The sequence below is a fragment of the Ruditapes philippinarum genome, unplaced genomic scaffold (assembly GCF_026571515.1).
Source record: "Ruditapes philippinarum isolate M1 unplaced genomic scaffold, ASM2657151v2 ctg647_1_1_1_1, whole genome shotgun sequence".
NCBI lineage: Eukaryota > Metazoa > Mollusca > Bivalvia > Venerida > Veneridae > Ruditapes > Ruditapes philippinarum.
The window spans coordinates 356,531-377,701 of NW_026860743.1; the positions used below are offsets into that span (position 1 = coordinate 356,531).

The 21,171-nt window shown below is 31.7% G+C and overlaps 1 protein-coding gene across 3 annotated transcripts in view; it reads left to right on the forward strand.

Annotated features, from left to right (window-relative positions):
- The window catches only part of LOC132713241 (aminopeptidase N-like), a 66,318-nt gene extending 47,517 nt beyond the window's left edge, over nt 1-18,801 (forward strand). For 2 of the 3 annotated variants that reach the window (XM_060695740.1, XM_060695741.1), the window contains exons 20-41: nt 724-864; nt 1,333-1,414; nt 1,659-2,055; nt 2,621-2,783; nt 3,398-3,553; nt 4,180-4,297; nt 4,518-4,638; nt 5,774-5,928; nt 6,610-6,723; nt 7,969-8,100; nt 8,451-8,516; nt 8,953-9,018; nt 10,080-10,261; nt 10,797-10,894; nt 12,028-12,161; nt 12,495-12,550; nt 12,895-13,042; nt 13,421-13,608; nt 16,543-16,710; nt 17,006-17,146; nt 17,568-17,649; nt 18,520-18,800. In XM_060695740.1, the coding sequence (XP_060551723.1) occupies nt 724-864; nt 1,333-1,414; nt 1,659-2,055; nt 2,621-2,783; nt 3,398-3,553; nt 4,180-4,297; nt 4,518-4,638; nt 5,774-5,928; nt 6,610-6,723; nt 7,969-8,100; nt 8,451-8,516; nt 8,953-9,018; nt 10,080-10,261; nt 10,797-10,894; nt 12,028-12,161; nt 12,495-12,550; nt 12,895-13,042; nt 13,421-13,608; nt 16,543-16,710; nt 17,006-17,146; nt 17,568-17,649; nt 18,520-18,669 (3,058 nt within the window). In that variant the 3' untranslated portion in view covers nt 18,670-18,800. Of the gene's footprint in view, nt 1-723; nt 865-1,332; nt 1,415-1,658; nt 2,056-2,620; nt 2,784-3,397; nt 3,554-4,179; nt 4,298-4,517; nt 4,639-5,773; nt 5,929-6,609; nt 6,724-7,968; nt 8,101-8,450; nt 8,517-8,952; nt 9,019-10,079; nt 10,262-10,796; nt 10,895-12,027; nt 12,162-12,494; nt 12,551-12,894; nt 13,043-13,420; nt 13,609-16,542; nt 16,711-17,005; nt 17,147-17,567; nt 17,650-18,519 lie in introns of all 3 variants that reach the window. The other variant, XM_060695742.1, reaches the window with a different exon arrangement.
- The last annotated feature ends 2,370 nt before the right edge of the window (nt 18,802-21,171 follow it).

Here is a 21,171-nt window from a genome sequence, read left to right on the forward strand (position 1 = left end):
CTCAACTAGTAAATCTGATATAGAAATCCGATTGTTCATGTTTGATTTGTTAATTTAGATTTTGCAATGATCTATTTAACCTGATATTCAGAACTATCAACTTGATAAATTGTACAACCGTGTGAAAATTATTTATGTCTAGCTAGATTTGATTGTGCATGAAGCTTTAGCTTATTATAAATCTCAGATGCGATTCCTTAAATCACTCACTCTCAATGAGCTAAGAATTTATGTAAAGTTTTCTTGCTCTTGGAAACAACGCCTTGCCCCTGACGGGGTTTGTACGAAATTTCGTCAATTGGAAAATTCACTAAATGCCAGAGTCAGTACAGGAAAAGACTGAGATCCTCATCATCTAGCCACATTCGGTTTGATATACATCAACAAATTCAAAACTTGCTGATAGATCCTTGGCCATTGTGGGACCTAAATGGTGGAATTCATTGCCAGACTATCTGAAGGACATTACCAATGAAAATCAGTTTAAGGCCAAACTTAAAACATACTTGTTTGGACTGTTTTTCAACTAGAGTTGTAGATTGGCTGTGCCATCGATACTGGGTTTGGGAGTGTCTTGATCAAGCATATGTGTATATAGTCTTAACAATGTACAGCGCAATCGAATATTTAATACATTTTTGCGCTATATAAATGTCTTGTATTTTGTATTTGTATTTGTATTATGCATAGCACTTTCAGTCATTTTTTCAATTCTGATTTTAGATATCTTGAATTAAGTATTAATCCGGATGTAGTAAGAAAACAAGACGCAACATATGTCATACTATATATAGGAAGTAATCCGATTGGTCAGTCCTTGGCCTGGGACTTTGTTAGAGGCAGATGGGATTATCTATTTAACACGTGAGTGAATTAGAACTACATCTAACTTTCATGTACTTAGTTTGTAGTTTAAATATAATTCAAGTTAGTTTGATTGTGCATGAAGCTTTAAGCTTATTGATACACCCTCGATTACGTTCCTGAAACCAACCAATACTAAGCAATTAATGTAAAGTTTCTTGCTCTTGCCCTTGACGGGGTTTGTACGAAATTTCATCAATTGGGAAAATATATATTTAATAAAGTGATAAAAGATGGATAACTATTGTTACATATACAAAGTTGAATCTAAAGATATCAAGTATAATCATAGATTTTTGGAATCTTGTCCTTATTAATGAAAACAAATGTTTACCATTTTAAAAAGCATATACATGCATTTATTACTGAGTAACCATTCAACTATTTTAATATGTAAATACAATTGACAGTCAAGATTTTTATTTATTTTACATTTTAAACTGACATAATTCATTCGTTTTTAACAAGGTACGGAAAAGGAGTTTTCTCATTTGCACGCCTAATATCTGGAATAACTTCAACTTTTAATACAGAATTCCAGCTGAAACAGGTTAGTTTCCTTATTTCTTTCCAGCCTAATATATATATATATCTTCGATAGGTTCGAATAAATGCTGAGATTTTTTTCCGTTGTATCATTTTAACAATTTCTTATATGACAGTTTTGGTGTTATTTGTTTGATTGATTGATTGATTGATTGATTGATTGATTGATTGTTTGTCAAAACATGAAGTACTGCAGGTGTGGTTATCTTACAAATATTATTAATAAAATTCATTTTCTATTAAAATAGTTGCACGATTTCCTTGGAGAGAATCCGAATATGGGTACCGGAAATAGAGCGTTTAAACAAGCTATTGAAAAGACTCAGACAAACTTTGACTGGATGACCAAAAATCGGGAAATTGTAGCAAATTGGTTAGATACTGTTGGTAAAAAACACAATGCAAGAGTCACGGATGTTAGACTTCCGGTACATCTCATTCCAGACACGTATGACGTCACTTTGCAACCAAATATGTACGGTGATGACCCTGAATCGTTTAATTTTGAAGGACATGTGAAGATATATATGACGGCCAAAGAGGCGGGGCGAAATGTTACTTTACATGTTAATAAATTGAATATAAATGAGGAAAGCATTACTTTTGGAAAAGCAGACGGATCTCCAGGCGGCCCGGCATATAAAGGTATATAATTTAAGTTTCGTTTTAAACGATAAAACATCCCACAAGATCTAACTAACCTTTTTCTGAAACTTTTATGTTCAAAAGCTAATAACATCTTGCTAAGATATGCTTTTTTGTCTTTACAAAGTGCTTAATTAAAGTTAACACTGTATTAAAAGTTTGTTGCTTGTATAAATTGGTGTTCCTTTCTTTGAAGTACAACTTTACATACTATCAACGAGTGTGATACAATCCGCCAGAATATCACTTAGTGTTTTTTATTTTCTTTTATTTTATCAATTTTCTTCTGTAAATTTCGTTAAATAATGTTTAAGAAAAACAGTCTGAATTTTACGTCGGTACATATTCTTGACGTCACGTCTCAAGCTGAATAATTGTGAAGTACTGAATAATCGATACAGGTTTGATGTATTTCTTCACTTTAAAATTATAGCATTTTCATAAGAATTATATTAGGCTTAAAATAATGATATATATCAGTGTATCTATCTCTACCAAATGCCCAATACTTCTATAATAGCTTATTCTCAAGTTATTTTTTATGATCTTGCCTGAATTTACGAAGGTCAAAGAGAAAGTGACAAAGAGCGACAATTTGAAATTTTCTATCTCAATTCCGACATTGTCGCTGGACAGAAATACACAATTGAAATGGCATTTACTGGACCATTGGTTGGAGATTTAGCAGGATTATACCTTAGTCAATACAAGCGTGGAAATGACACTGTGTAAGTACGGTTTCCTTTCATTGTTTTATTATTTGCCGCGGAAGGAACTTTATCAGAAGATCAGTTCTTCTTGATGAGAATATTTAAAGTGTAACTTGATCAAACATGCATTAGATACCTGTTTTAAGTTCATAAGTGCGAGCACTTAAATACAATATATCTAAACAATCATTTTATACAATTCATTCTTTTCATGAAACATGGTGATTATGAAACATTTATTTATTCATATAAGGCATGACTCTAATGTATTACACAATCTATGAAACAATAATGACTGTCTGTTTCAGTCATTAAATGTAATACGTTCTTGATATTCATTAACTTGTTTGTTACGAATAAATAAAACTATTGTATTAACCGATTTATGCAAGTAAATATAGATGTTTTTGTGCCTTTATTACCTTGAGGGAACATGAATAACAACTTCATTTAGTTAATCATATCTCTTTATATAATATTTCTTCAAAGTATGAAAAATAATCTTTCCTAAAAGAGATTATTTCTTTACTAATGTTTCCAACCATTATTTATTCTAACTCATTTATTATATTTTAATGTAATATATCGATGAATGATATTTTATCTATATTTGAACTACAAAATATTTCCAGATACATTGCCACCACTCAGTTTGAGCCGACAGATGCAAGAAAGGCGTTCCCTTGCTTTGATGAGCCGCAGCTCAAAGCTAAATTCAACGTGAAACTTGCCAGGAAGTCGCACATGGTTTCTATTTCAAATATGCCAATCATCAGTCAACAATCCGTGTAAGTTTAAGCTACATATGTAGCGTGTTTACTTCTTTCATAGAAAATGCTTTAATAATAATAATAATATTAATTTATGTCAATTTAAAATAACAATAAGCAATTGTGCATATTTAATTCAAAAATGCAAATTTCATATTTGAATTTTAAATGCCATATTTGAATATTTATAAAACGATATTTTTTAAATGCTCTACGCATAGAAATGTAATTGAAAAATACGTTGTCATTCTTGACTGGAAGAGCTAGAGTGAATGGGTCTATAATGGAAGGTCTACGATACAACTTATAATTACTTTGAAATTATTAAGTATTAGACATAACAATAAACCAGGAATGAATTATACATAAAAGTTGTTTTTAAGTGTGAGACATATATTTATATAAAGTGTTCTAGAACAAAATATTATTTTTCATCAGATGAATGTTCATTCTGAATCACCTAGAACATTTACATTTTTCTTTTCAAAGCAGCATCTTATAAGAAAATCCAAATGAAAGATTGCATTGCTGTTGTTTTTTTTAAGTTCCAAATGCATGCTTCAAATATGTTGGTAGTTATCATTAAAAATGTTTGAAAGTGTATTTTAGGACTACGAAATTGTATATTTTATTTCATATTTTAGGAAAAATGGTTTTATTGTGGACACGTATAATACGTCAGCTATCATGTCAACATATTTACTCGCGTTCATTGTGTGTGATTTCAAGTACACAAATAGTACAACATCAAACGGTGTCACGGTAAAATTTATTTCTGCTTGTTTTTGCATGCGAATAATTTAGGCGTTCTTCACACTTTTGTCCGTACAAGTCAATGGTTAATTTTTGTATAATTGTTTTTGTCACTTCTGCATGTAAACTTTTGAACTTTTGCAAACGGTACTATTCATCTTTATGCGCACATTCAAAAGTATGGAGACACTATGGAAAGATTAACTATAAATCAATCTATTATATTTAGTATAGAGCATGGGCGAGGCCAGAATCGATCAATCAGACGGCAGTTGCCCTGGAAACCGGCACAAAAATATTATCGTATTATGCTGACTATTTTGGGGAGGCTTTCCCCTTACCGAAACAAGGTGTGATGTTTATACTTTATATTATACAAGACAATATAACAACAAACAGAAACAAAACCTGTCATATCCTTTATTTAAGTCTGAAAAAATGAAAAATATGGACGGTTTAGTTCTGACCTTGTATACTTAAGCAGAATCTATTACTACAATGTGTCATCCACTAATTCATTTGTACAAAAACGATTCTTTCAATTCAAATATTTTGTTAATTATTATATACATGTTTATACAAGAAACATTTAAGATAAAAGAATTATCATTTAAAAGAAAGTTTTTCATTTGCAAATTATATGTTAACTTAAAATGTGTTTAATGACTTGAAAGTTAATAATTCTATGTGCTTTAAATAGATATGATTAACCTTATTTACGTTAATTGAAAATTGAGTTTGCTGTTTTCAGTGTTTTTACTTTAGCTTTGACACATCACGTGAAAAAAAGTATGATGCCATTTGATATTATTTTTGTGCTATAAAATTTTTCCAAAACTCTTATTAAGGTCAGACCCACATACCTGCATTACAACACGTTCATAGCATTGATAAGTAGAAATCTATACATGTATCAAATGTATTCACTAGTCCGATTCTATTTTACTTTGTAAAGCTCTGTTTTCTTTGTTTGTTGGTTTTCTGTTCAAATTGCATTTATTTGAATGTACTTTCTTTTACCAGTTTATTATAGCAGTCTGTTTTGGAAATTTTGCAATTTTAATTTAATGGTATTTGATTATATTGTTGTCTTTTTATGAAATACTTTATTTAATTGTAATTGATTTGTCATGCACTGAATCTGCAATTTCGAGTTACGTTATTTGGTTTGTATGGAAAACTAGCTTAAATCTGCAGTTTCATGTTATTGGTATTACTTTTGCGTAATTTATATTTGAGCCGCGTCACGACAAAACCAACATAGTGGGTTTGCGACCAGCATGGATCCAGACCAGCCTGCGCATCCGCGCAGTCTGATCAGGATCCATGCTGTTCGCTATTAGTTTCTCTACTTTTAATAGGGTTTGTAAGCGAACAGCATGGATCCTGATCAGACTGCGCATTACTTTGGTTTTGTCGTGACAACCTCATTTATTTTGAAAATATTTCTATACTGTGTTTGTTAACATTATCATGTTATAACAGACATGATAGCAATACCTGACTTCGCTGCTGGTGCTATGGAAAACTGGGGTTTGATCACATACAGGGAGACCGCCATGTTGTTTGAAAAGGGAGTGTCTTCTGAAGGAAATTTGCAAAGGGTCAAGGTCGTTGTTGCTCATGAACTGGCTCATCAGGTAAAAATTAACAGAAAATTGACTCACTTTCGTTTAAAGCATTCAAGTTGCTTTATTTCGGAGACCGGAAGCAAACATTTTTATTACAATCTTTAAGTAGTTTTTATCGTTACAAAAGATTGGTTTATTGCGAACGTCTCTCCTGTTTCAGACATAGAAAGGTCGTTAATTACACTGTCACAGCTGCGAGGCACTTTTAAGTGTTGGTTTGTCAAAGAAGAAAACTCCTGTTGAGCAAGAAATACAAAATAGGCAATGTTTTTGTTGAAAGATTTCGTTCCCAATAAAACAGAAATAACAAATGTTTTATTGCCTGGAGGGATGTGAATAAAACTTGTTGGAGAAAATATGTTCCATTCCCCGACATAATTCAACGGGAAAAAAAACTCTTGAATTCTCTGGAAACAATGTTGATCCATTAAATAATTATCCTCAAAAGTGCTATTAAATAACAGACTGAAAGAGCATTTTAGCTTGAGGAGGTTTACTTGATATACTGACAATGAAATATATAGAGATCTTGTTCATTTAATACTTCATTCATATATGACGATTTTAGTGATGGGGAAGATAATGGTAATGTTAATGATGTTGATGATGATGTTGATAATGATGATTGCAATTATAATAATAAAATTAAAAATATTCTGATATATGACTTGATGATTTGATTGTTTTCAGTGGTTTGGTGATTTGGTAACAATGAACTGGTGGGATGATCTGTGGCTGAACGAGGGCTTTGCAAGTTTTGTAGAATATATGGGCACTGATCACGTGAGTCCAGATTGGAAGATGGTATGTGTTTGATTTATACAGGATATTTTAGTAAGTGTTAGTGTCTGTTCCATTAATTCTACATGCATGATGGGATACGTATGTTATTGAATTGTCTTTAAGCAAGAGTATTTAGTACAGTTTGAGTTTGTGTCAGGTCCAAAACTTCTGCATGCGTGTTGGAATTTCAAAGAGGTTAAGTGTAACGTAACGTACAAGACCGATATACCTAAATCATTTAACAGTAGAGTAAACTTTTTTCACAGAATTATGTTTTTCAGTTTTTACGTCACTAACTTCTGTATGTATGATTGGATTTCGTCGTCATTTAGTGTTACACATGAGGAGTAGATGATAAAAATCAAGCGTAAAGCAGGAGTTCGAATTTAGTTAATTTCAAACATATTTAATATAGCATTGCTAATAGAGTTATATTTAGAATTTGAATATTCATCATATTTGTATTTGATCCAAATATTATCATGCATGATAGCATAACCTTGAACTTGCATGTTAACACATAGAGACAATAAAAATTCATGTTCCGGGGCCATCCCTGTCCTACGGATGCGTGTCTAGTTGTTGTTTTTTCCACGTTTTTTGCAAGTGTCATTTTATATCTTGCCGATTAATAAAAACATAGAATATCCATTTCAATATAAATAGGTCCGCATGGTCCAAACATTTATTTTTACAAACCAGGAACAAACATAAATATCATTTCGCCTTCTAGCTACCGGTGATATGCAAAGTTCAAATTTCTGAATGGTGTATTACTGTAAAATATATTTTATTGTGTCTGAACTTGATCTTTGTTTATCAGACGAGATATCATAAAATAATATTATCTGTCCCTCAAACTTGAAATAAACCTTTCACAATTTTAGTATTACATTATATGATGCTTAGATAGAAAACCATTTCCCACTTTTATTATTATCAAATGAATGCTAACATCAAAATCTTTGACATGCTATCAGTGGCGTATAATGGTATATGAGCATTGCTATGGAAACATAACATTCAGTAAAACATCATTGCTAAGAACATTAATATTTTACAAACCTTATGATTTGAAATATCAGAGCATATGGCTTTTTAAAAGATGTTCAATGGTAGTTTGCTAACTATACATTTATCCATTAATTATTTTAGCAATTTAAATTCAAATGAAATCAACATATACCTTTAAAACTAATTTTGGAGATAAAAAGAATTATGTCAAAACTCAAATCAAGTCAAAATGTTTCAATTGTTTTTCTTTAGTTTGAGCAGTTTGTGTTCGAGATATACGAGGTATTCGACATAGATTCTCTAACTTCGTCACATCCGATATATGTTCCTGTTCAGAACCCGGATGAAATCAACGAAATATTTGATACCATATCATACGCGAAGGTAAGTAATGTAAATTGTTACCAGTAAAATTAAAGGTACCAAGTGTTACTTCAAGTGTAAAATAAGAATAAATAAACCATACTATTCCATAAGCCTTTTGAAAGGTCCTCATGGTTTTTGTAATAAAAACTAAATATACAATAATGAAATAATCGTTAGTTAAATGTCAATTAAAGTTCGATTGCTATTATCGTAAGTCAAAATTATTTTCCCGACTTACTGTAGGCAAAAATATATACCATATAATGCGCATTATTTCTATTTGAGTATATGTAACTCTGCTATGGAAAAAAACCTCGTTAAATGATATGAAATGTTATCAATAGAATTTGTGAACAACTATTTTGCAGGGTGGGTCTGTCATCAGAATGATGAGGTTTTTCCTTGGTGAAGACACATTTAAGTTAGGTCTGCAGGTGAGAATTTGTTATTTTTACTTATTTAAGTCTTTTTATTTGTTTGTGGTTTTTTTTTCGTAATAAAAGTTCATTGTTGAGATTATATAATATCATATGGTTTTCAAAAGTTCAGTATGTAAAGACGGTTTTTATTTTGATCATTACATGATGTATTTTCAGCCTCTTACGGAGAAAATGAGGTAAAATGAGGCGAAAGAATTGTCTTAAATAATAATTACTAACTTTGAAGACAACAAAGGGTTTAAAATGTAAACCATGTTTAAGGAAAACAACAAAATGTACAGTGTATGTAGATTATGCATTTTCCAGCGTTATTTCTGCTATACTGTTTTTACTGTTTATCTGTTGTTTTTCTCAATACATTAAAAACAAAACATTAAAACTGAGAACAATCAAAACATTATAACAAAATTAAACTGAGTCTTTGTTTCAGGAATATCTTCATGCTAGAAAATACCAGAATGCTGATCACAATGACCTCTGGGATGCACTTGAACAGGTACAATTCTTGTAACAAAACTGTATCAAGTCTGACTTAGTGGTGGCGTGGCCAAATGGTAAACGCGTGGGACAAGTTATCTTAGAATTGCCAACCGCTTTGGTAAAAACCCTGTCAAGGGCATGCCGTTGTTGCCTTGAGCAAGAAACTTTATTCATTGCTCGGTACTGGTTGGTTCCAGGAATGAATTGGAGAGTGCTTCAATAAGCTTATAGCTTCCAACACAATCGAACTTAAATAAATTTGTATTAACTAAAAAGTGACGATTGATATTTGATTGTTAAAAAATGTTCTAAAACAATAGGTGACCATTAAATCAAACCAAGTCAGCAAAATTTTCAATTCTGCTGTTTTGAGCGCTCTTTGGGTATTGTGTTCTTTTATTGTTTTTTATTGTTGCATTTTTATCATTTGCTGATAAGGGAAAAGAGTTAGATTTCAAATTGTATTCTATTTACTGTTGAAAATTCTTATACCGTTAAAAAAAGCTTTACAAAACCAGTCATGTCGAGTCCATAAATGTATAAAAAAAACTAGTATGGTTAGTGAGTTGATCTGTGATGTGTTTGACCCTTGAAATATACAAACTTTCAGTCATTTGAGCATAATAAACAACAACAATTTAGAACAATAAAGTCTAGTTTTATTGTCAGACCCATACTTTTTATTCTTCAGTCAGCTGTCTTAAACATGTCTAGGAAATAATTTATTTTGTCGCTGTAAAATACGGCAAATATAGACAGTATCTCTACATAAGTTCACTATTATTGTAACATGTTATGTATATCTTTGTGTTGAAAGGTGAATACATAAATAGTATGATATATTTAAAGAGTTTGAAGAAGTTAAGACGACGACAACCGGCAATTATCTTAAATTTATCGTCCATGAACAGGCTCAATCAAACCGAGACTGCAACAGTTTCAGTTTTGGCGTTTTCGGAGCCCTTTTGGATTTTGTTCTCTTTTGTATGTTTATACAGTCATACTGAATATACGAAAATGTATATATTTGTGTTTTCAATACTGTGATGTAGATATTTTAATGTACTTGTATTACAGCAAGCAAAGAAGGAAAATAAACCTATTAAAGTTCGGGAGGTCCTTGATACATGGATATTGCAGATGAACTACCCTGTTGTAACGATTAGCAAAGATGCCAATGAAAAGGTGAAAATTAAACAAGAACGTTTCCTCAAGGATAAAAATGCAAAGGACCCGGGCACATACACATCACCATTTGAGTAAGTTGGTGTGGAACCTTATATATAACTATCATTATGTAATTACTCATGTCAGTTCACTATCATATTTAATCAAATTTGAAAATTGTGTTGTAACTGCACCTATTTTATTCAATATAGCATTTTGAAATTGTCAATTATAGGTATTTTGTGTCAGATATCTTCATGTCTTTGTATATTGTATTCATGTCCAAATGCATGGACAATTATCGACATCATCATCACCATTGTTATTATATTTTATTATAATTATCATTATTATTATTAGTATAATTATTATTATTATTCGACACGTTAATCAATGTTGTTCAGTATTTCATGTTTATTTAGTTGTAACACAGTCTTAAATTAATACAGATGTACTTTATTTTAATTGCAAGCTCAATTGCTTTTCTTTGTATTTATTTATATTTATGATATCTTGGCAATCTTTTTCATGCAGGTGAAAACTAATTAGATGGTAAAAAGTATTTTGTATGCCGATATGCCAATAAACCTGAAATTTGATTTATTATTATATATCTGTCATTCATAGTTACCAGTGGAAGATACCATTTACCATGACAACAAGCACTGACGCCAAGTTCAACCAAACAGATAGTGATGTCGCATGGCTAAAGGGTCAAGAAAGGAGTAAGTGATGTTTGTATTTGTTTGATAGAAAAACAACCAATTATTTTATTGACATAGTTGTATTCTGAATACAGGCCGGTCAAATATGGATTGACAGTTTTATATCATTTTGTTATAACTGGTCAATGTTCCATTAACAACACTAGAATTTATTTAATAGCATTCTTACGATTACAACTGTGACCCGCGTCATTACAACTGTGTCCCGCGTTATTACAACTGTGTCCCGCGTCATTACAACTGTGTCCCGCGTCATTACAACTGTGTCCCGCGTCATTACAACTGTGTCCAGCGTCATTACAACTGTGTCCCGCGTTATTACAACTGTGTCCAGCGTCATTACAACTGTGACCCGCATCATTACAACTGTGTCCCGCGTTATTACAACTGTGTCCAGCGTCATTACAACTGTGTCCCGCGTCATTACAACTGTGTCCCGCGTTATTACAACTGTGTCCAGCGTCATTACAACTGTGTCCCGCGTTATTACAACTGTGTGCCACATCATTACAACTGTGTCCCGCGTCATTAAAACTGTGTCCCGCGTCATTACAACTGTGTCCCGCGTCATTACAACTGTGTCCAGCGTCATTACAACTGTGTCCGCGTCATTACAACTGTGTCCCGCGTTATTACAACTGTGTCCAGCGTCATTACAACTGTGTCCCGCGTTATTACAACTGTGTGCCACATCATTACAACTGTGTCCCGCGTCATTAAAACTGTGTCCCGCATCATTACCACTGTGTCCCGCGTCGTTCAAGTGGTCATGCATGTTTCATGTGTTCAGCTTTAATCGGTATTAGAGGGTGTGGATAGAACTGGTGCTAGGAAACGAGGGAAATGTTGAAACTTTTATTACCGTCCATAAGCAGAATGAATCATTTTGCAATTTTCACGTTTTAACTATTTTTTTTCAGTTGCTCTCAAGCAACTTTATCTTTATCCCTTTATCTTGATCTTTTTTTTCATTTACCACTGAAGCCAAAACAAATATATTGTGCAACATTTGAATTTTCCGGTGTTTGACGAACATAAAGGTTACCACTTTAACTTTTCAATAATTTGATATTCTATTTAATTGTAAAAACGATAAAACTATTCATACATTATTTAATATATATTTTATATAGGTTTACAAAGAGACTATCCGACTGGACCTAATTCTTGGATAATTGGTAACATTCAACAGTACGGTGTTTATAGAGTTAATTATGACGATGACAACTGGAATAATCTTATACATCAACTCAAAACGGATCACAAGGTAAACGATTTGTATCTGATTGATGCATGGATTTAGTATATGCCTAATTGAGCATCACTTTTGAGGTGATTAAGAGAACCATCAATGTAACAATTATTATGATATAAGTATACTATTTGAAAAACCTGACTGCGATTTATTTTTACTAACTGTGCGATGACGGTGCTGTTACTTTAGTTTATATAATGTTTTATATATATAATAAGTTAATCTGCATCTTACCGAATCTTAAAAATAAATATCAAAATATCATATTTAACAATTGATTTAAACATTCATTCTCTATTCTTGTATAAAGATGGATGTTGAATTCTTTCTGTATATATTTTTCAGGCAATTCATGTGCTCAACAGAGGTCAAATCATCAATGACGCATTTGGACTTGCTCAGTATGTATTGCTCATTTATCGCATCATGTTGTAATAAAATATATGACAATGTTGATATATATTGATACGGGTTTTGTTTTTTAGAGTTTTTTGACATTTTTGTGAGCATCTGAAGAACATTAGCATCAATGCAATATTTATTATTACAAACATAATTTGTCTGTTCATGAAATTAAATGACATTTGCAACATGCAACACAAGCAAGGAACCCCACCGGTTATTTTGTTTCACTTGTACATGGATAGTAAATATAACATGTCAGGATATTACAAAACCACTAAATATCGTATTAATATTTTATCTACTTATTGTAATTGCTTCACATTTATGTTGCATTGTAAAGAGCTAAGATGTTATCAATGGATATAGCACTAAGGACACTGGAATACCTGACAGAAGAAACTGAGTATGTTCCGTGGGTGGCGGCCGGTGATCAACTCGGTTATATACATAAGATGATCGCCGAAACAGAGCTATATGGAGCATTCGAGGTAAGTTGTATTAATGCAACTGTCAAATTATTTGGGACAATTCCAATGTCATTGTCTGTATTCAAACCTTATTTTGATATCAATTTATTATAGATAAAATAAAATTAATAAAGAAGCTTAAAAGATAGAGAAATACTTTTGTTTCAGAAAAGTCTCAGAAAAAAAATTCTTTGTTACGCCTTTTATAACTAATAATAACTAAATCTCAATACTGGATGGTAGGCCGAAATATGACCTCGTCAAGATTCAAATTAATCATTGAAATTCGTGTTGCACCAAGCATATGTAATGTGTTAAATTCTACAATTGATATTTATTTCTCCTTATTTACTTTTATCATTGCGTTGATATAAGTAATATTTGTTGACGTTTTCTCAGCGTTTCATGCAAGCCACTGTCAGCAAACAATACAATAGACTTGGATTGGACAATTCCGGTGCCAGCCATCTTGAATCTTACGTTAGGTCAGAAATTGCAAGTCATGCTTGTGGCTATGATATTACCAATTGCACAGAAACTGCCAAAAAACTTCTACAACAGTACATGGATCATCCTGATAATAATCCGTAAGATAATTTCACTTTTTTATTAGTCTTGATATGAGCCGTGTCATGACAAAACCAACATAATGGGTTTGCGACCAGCATGGATCCAGACCAGCCTGCGCATCCGCGCAGTCTGATCAGGATCCATGCTGTTCGCTTACAAACCCTATTACAAGTAGATAAACTGATAGCGAACAGCATGGATCCTGATCAGACTGCGCGGATGCGCAGGCTGGTCTGGATCCATGCTGGTCGCAAACCCATTATGTTGGTTTTGTCGTGACACGGCTCATATAATGAACTTAAAGGCCCATTATGTCTCAGAAATGCTTTTATCTGTATTAATTTTGTCAAAAGTTTTTAATTTTGGTGTACTTTTATAGTATTCTAAAATTAACGCATTGGCCATTAAACTGAAGAAAAAAATATGTAGCCTTTTGGCCGTTTGTAAAATTATAGTGAATTATTATCTTGTATAGAAACCAAAATACTACTTTTTTACATTTTGCTACATTTATGAAAAATAATTTCACATTGATCACTTCTTTCACCATGTAACACGCATCTAACATTTTCTAAAACAATTATTTAAAGATCATTAAATCCGTGTTTGTCCTTTCTTAAGAAATAAAAATTTATCTATTTCTGAGGCATAATGTGCCATTTACCAACAACCTTCGTTATTATATATTCACGCATTAATAATAGTTATGTGTTGATATCAAAACAGCCATAGTGTTTACCCAAAAGCGTTTATCCCATAACGGTTACCTTGAGAATTCAATGCGGATATAATCAAGCCAAGATATAATATTTAATGTTGTAAATTTAAAATCGTGATCACTGTAGTTATTGTTAGCATGTTTATTGATTAAATATATAGAGGACATTTGTTTAGTTCAGTGTTAGATTTGGATATGTGTCACCGAGTGAGGACCAGTAAGTATATTTCACGAGTGACGCAGCTACGAATGAAATTTGAACTTTTGGTGTTCATGAGGTGACATATATTTCGATCTTACACTAAACTAAGAAATTTTCTTTTTATTATACCCAAAGAAACGTTGAAAACGACGCACATGATTAAGTTGGTTCCCACTACTGTGTACCCTGGTATATCGCTGAGACAACGTAACAGGCTTAAATTCAAAACAGTAAAAAATATCAAATTGATATTTTCACTGTTTCAAACAGTGAAATATCAGTTTATATTTCACTGATATGTTTCTATAAAACACCTAAAAGAATGCAATAAAATGCCAAACCAATCGCTAATTCTACAATCCGTCTGTACATACGATACTCCAGTATTTATACGATACTCCAGTATTTATACGATTCAAAAATCCAATGCAAATCGGAAATATGAAAAAGTAAAAAAAAGAACTAGTAAATCATACTTAATAGGGCGCTCTTTACATAACTTTAAAACCGCCAAGGATTAAAATGATATGGTTAACAAATTATAAACAAGTTGGAGAAATCTGATACCGATTATATGTTGAAATGGAGATAAGCTCTCATAAGGAAGAGCATTGAACATATCTCTTCTAACATCTTGTATCTCTCGTCTTTTCTATCACCATATTCGTCCTTACATATCTCCGTAGTTGTTACTCGTCCTTTATATCCCGTATTGAACTCGTCCTTACATATCCCCGTATTGTACTCGTACTTTCATATCACCCTTTTTGAACTCGTCCTTACATTCTCCGTATTGTTACTCGTCCTTTATATTCACCGTATTGTACTCGTCTTACATAACTCCGTATTGTACTCGTCCTTACATATATCCTTATTTTATACGTCCTTTTATATTTCTGTATTGAACTCGTTCTTATATATCTCCGTATTTTAATCGTTCTTACAGATTCCAGTATTGTACTCGTCCTTACATATCTCCGTATTGTACTCGTCCTTAAATATATCCGTATTGTACTCGTCCTTGATTATCTCCGTATTTTAAGTATCCTTATATATTTCTATACTGTTCTCGTCCTTACATATTTCCGTATTGTACTCGTCTTACATATCTCCGCATTGTACAGATCATGATGATCTTCTTGGTCAAGATTAAACAAATTAAAACAGTGCCTCTACATATAAATGACTTTTCCTTAAAACGGAGAATAGAAGAAAATTACACAAATCGACATAACTGGAAAGTCTTGAAAGATAGTATTATGTCTTTGCAAGTACCCTTACTCTGTTAAATTAACCTAATATTTGCGAGCCAGACAGATTGTTCGGATTGGTGAAAATATAATGTGACAGTAATACGGCCGGTGATATTGAATAGATTACTAAATTCAATACTAACTGCATGTTTTCCCAGACAAAATACGTATATATCTCAATCAAAATAGATGAATTCTTTTTTATGATAGAAGCAATATAATTTATTGTATGTGGGCTTGAGTTGAAGAAATATAGTATGGTAACACAGTACATATATTTACCAAATAATTGAAATAGTATGTTAAAGATATATTATGCTCAAATTTGATATATGAAAGCATTAATCATTGCTACACAGTCCTTTCAGTAAAGATAAAATATATGTTTTGAGTACACATACAGTATATGTAGAGCGTTTTATATTCTACACACCCTATGAATGCATAGCGTATTTTTTTTTAATGACAGTTTTTTGTTGTTTTTAATGGCAAACTTCACTTGTCTAGTTATTTGGAATACAGCTTCCCAAACACAGTTTGTGCATTCTTTAATTCAAAATAGACATTTTCAGTAAGAATTTGAAAGATTTCAATAAATTTCTGCAAAATAAGTATTTCACTTAAAGATGACCTTGTATATCTTTAAATACGAATAACCATGACATCTAAACAGTTACTCTATGCTACATACTCATTTTAATATGAAAGTTTTTCACCAGTATTTGATTGTTTATTCTTTAATGTTATCTTTTAAATGTATATAACACATTTCTTGCAGAATCGAACCTGAACTGAAGTCTACGATTTATTGCACGGCACTGCGAGAGGGCGGGGAGAAAGAGTGGGAGTTTCTGTTTCAGAAATATATGACGGCAACCGTTCAAGCAGAAAAGTCACGCCTACTAAGTACTCTTAGTTGCACGAGGAAAACGTGGATTTTGAACAAGTAAGTAATATGGATAAGTAAGTAATATGCATTGCTTTATTTAAAATTTACCTTCATATCAACCATTTTATAAGTTTTTTTACTTGTTTTTAATGTTAGAAAGTCCATAGCTATTTGAAACATTAAAATTAAAGATTATTAAACTTATGTATGATTGAGTAAATTTGCTTTGTAATTGCTCTTTAAAAGTCATAACAATACATAATAGAACTGAAAACACCATTTTTTTTTTGTTCCACACTTTTTTAGAAATTAGAGTATCAATAACTTATTGCTGTTATTATTGTTCTTTAAGGCTTCTGGAATACGCTCTAGACACCAGTATTGTGAGAAAACAAGATGCTTACAAAGTGTTCATCTACGTCGGGAGGAATATCGTCGGCCGGGCTGTTGCTTGGGATTTCTTCAGGTCAAAATGGGATGATATCTTTGAAACGTAAGCATCTAGAAAATCAATGTAAAACAAGTAAAACATCGAGAGCAGATCTTTACATGTCTCTTTTTTTTAAAACCACTTTGCTCTACCGCCTTTATAAAAGCATAATTTCTTTGACCTATATGTCACAATACCAGTATGATTTTAAATCCCTTTTACAATCAATTTAGATTTATTGTATACATGTAAAGATTTACGGTTTTTGTTCTGTATTAACCCAAGATTTTCTATGTTTAAGAACACTACCTCGAACATATGGTGTACATTAGTTGTTTCTGGACCAATAATTTTTCACATTGACTTTTAATTGTAATGAAGAACAAATGCTCGAGAATAACACTGTCAGTTCTGTCGTTTTCAACATAAATTTTGCGTTGATAATATTTTTTTTCCTCAACTAGTGAAATATCTATTTGTTTAGATATGGGACTGGATCATTTTCCTTAAGCGATATCGTTTCTGGTGTAACGGCATCATTCAATACAGAGTTTAAACTGCAACAGGTACGAATGTATAAAATCACAAAGTTAACCAAATTTGTGTACTTTTTTATGCATTTTACCTCTGCAATTATAATCATTATAATTCTGTTAAATTTTGATTATTGTCCTGCATATGGAATGTTTTTTCGTTTTTTTTTTTTTTGTTGTTGTTTTTTTTTTTTTTTTTTTTTTTTTTGTTGTTGTTAAAAAAACGAAGAATATTTCTCCATGTTTTAGTTTTTAACCTTTTACGATATTTATCCTACATTGCCTTCCAAAGTAATAACGACTTACAGATTATAACGGTTGACATATAAAAACTTCTGTCGCAGAAATAAAGTCCACAGAAATAAAAACGGCAAAATTTGGAGCCCGCAGAAAAAACACTTATTTGGTTTATTGTATATAACGAAATGGTGCAATTAGAAATATAAATAATGATATTTGTAACATGAGTGATATTTATATGCCTGTTATTTGTATTAGGCATTACTATACAGTCTTAGTAGGTTATATGAATTCTTTCATCTAAATTAAGATTTTTATAGATATATTGGGAAATATCAAAATTAGAATCTAATTCAAGTTTTGAAAATATGCATATTTCACTCGATACATTAATAGAATTTAAAGTAATATTTGAGTCGCGCCATGACAAAACAAACATAATGGGTTTGCGACCAGCATTGATCCTGACCAGCCTGCGCATCCGCGCAGTCTGATCATGATCCATGCTGTTCGCTATCAGTTTCTCTACTTGCAATAGGGTTTGTAAGCGAACAGCATGGATCCTGATCAGACTGCGCGGATGCGCAGGCTGGTCTGGATCCATGCTGGTCGCAAACCCATTATGTTGGTTTTGTCATGTCGCGGCTCATTTCACTTTTTTAGCTGAAGGATTTCCAAGCAGCTCATCCGGATATGGGATCAGGATCTAGGGCCATGGCTCAAACTATAGAAAATACAAATACAAACATACAGTGGATGAAGGACAATTATGATACTGTAAAGAAATGGCTCGAGAACTACAAGAAGGCATAACGACGTCACAATGACGTCACTTGGATTTATGCAAGCGTTAAATGACAAAAAAACTGAATTAGAATGCCTGTTCTTTAGAAGAATGCATTTTAAAATATTATAATCGGACAATAGTTTATATTTTCCTACATTTATTTGCAATGTAGTATTTGAATTTCAAATAAATGATAATTTTTCAAATTGTTCTTTTTTGTGGTTAAATTTGAATTTTGCTAAGATACTGTTTTGATCATTGTAGTTTATGCAGTTGACATTTGCAATTATCACTTTGTCAATTTGGTTCTGCGTCTTACATTATTTGGTGTTAATGCCTTCCTAAAGTTAGAATATAAGTAATGAAGCATAGTTAAGAATTACTATAATTCAGAATATATACATTATACGGAAACGATGGACAGGTAATATTTAAACAGTTCAGCAGTTAAACCTTCGGAAACATTCATATCTAGAATTCACAAAATAAGACAAGTGTCTAAGAGGAAAGATGAAAATGGATTAATCTTTCCTGAACACTCTTGACAAGCATAAGCCCCATCCTTAACATTTGATAAGACGTGACTCCTCACTAATTTTGTTACATGTTTCAAAATTCCAGTTCATGGTAAATTTGAATACTGCTTTAGCCTGTGCTAGAGGGCGTGGACGGTAACTTGCACTTTCTATTACCGTCCATGAACAAGCTCAATAAAACAAGCCTGCAACATTTTCAATTTTGTCGTTTTCTGTGTTCTTTAGGGATTCTTCATTTCTCTCTGTTTTACTATAAGTATGGTTTTCTAATTTTATCCTTTTTTAAATATTTATTACATATATTCACTAGTCTTTTGTAGAGTTTAAATATTAATATTAGTTTACCTTTTTTAATGTAAGTAAGTTTTCATTCGTTAAAGATAACAATGTATGTTTTTCTTTCTTTATATTTGGATTATGTTGTTGTTGTTTTTGTTGTTTTTCAAATAACTACAGTAATCAAAATTTCGATCAGGATTCAGTAACTGTACAAAACAATTTTTCGTTTTTTTAAACATGATACTTACAAAAACTTATATGCTAGATAAATATTATCAATCAGTACTAACAACATAAATATAGTGGAAGCAATACAAATATGCCAATTGGAAAACTTCTAGACCGAGTAAGGCTTCTCAATTTGTCATTTGCCTGGTAATATTTCATTACAATGTTTTAAGAAAGATTCGCCTCATTTTTTGACAGGATTCTGTAATTCAAGCTATGAAATACAGAAAATAGATTTAATAGGTTTTAGGATTTATTGTATCTATCTTACTTACACCATTTCAAAATTTAGAGACTACGATAACAGCTTTTTGAAGACAACAATTGTTTACGTGTGTGAGTATTTTGTCGAGGATACCCTTTATTTATATACTGGCACCATAGCATAATAAAACTTTCTATGTTTAGGTGCAAAACCCCAACAAAATAACAGCATGAAGAACAATGTTGAGGGGACAAAATGAATTTGCATAATTGCTCTTAAGTGTATTCTAATTCATGCGTAAAATGTTATCCCGTCTTCCATTAGTAGTCATCTTCCCACGAGTAGTTTCAAATAACTCATTTATGTACTTCCTTCTTTTATAAGGATAAGATATAAAAGTATTCATTCAGAACAATTGCCTTATTGATATTCAACTATAACTCATTAATTACAGCTTCTTCAATTCCATAACATGCAAATCGTTTACTTATGCATAAAACGTATGTTTAAAATAATGAATGAGATCAAGTTTTTCAACGGCATGGTTATGTTAAAAAACCCAATGTACACACATTTGCTGAAGATCAGATAAAGGGAAATATTTTTGTTTTCTTTTGTTATTACATGGTCTTTGTAACTTCTTTTGTCTTTGCTACCAGAGTGACTTATTTATTGCCATTGTGTGTTCGGTTACAGACATAGAAACGTCATTAAATTCAAATCCATAGCTGAGAAACATTTGTTATTGTAGTTATAAAGCTTCAAACGAGTCAAAGTATGGCAAAGGTTATGTTTTGTTGAATAGGAGACATTGGTGTGCATAAGACAGAAACTTTAACAATTTTTATTGCTTTTTACGGAAGTTAATAAAACTTGCAGGAAAAGATACGTCTCATTTTCTGTAATAAAAACAGCTGAATAAGCTGAAAGAAAATTTCTCTGAAACAATGATAGTCTCTGAAAAGGTCCTTACAAATGACATCAGAGGGAATAAAACTAATTCAAGGGCTGTTTTAGAAGAGATGTATAACTTGATTTAGTAAATTAAAATAAAATAGATAAAATGTCCTTTATTGGTGAAAAAGAAAAATTAAATTACAAGAATAATTCCTTTTTCTCCAAATATGTTCTTGTTTCTCAAAATACCCGGTGTTGATTGGTTGTAAATAGGGTTCTTTGGCGAAACGGCTGTCCATTCCAAAATAAAATATGTCTACAAGAAAAAAATGTAGGTTTTAATCTATGAACATATAATATTTCAGATTAAAGTAATTCTTTCT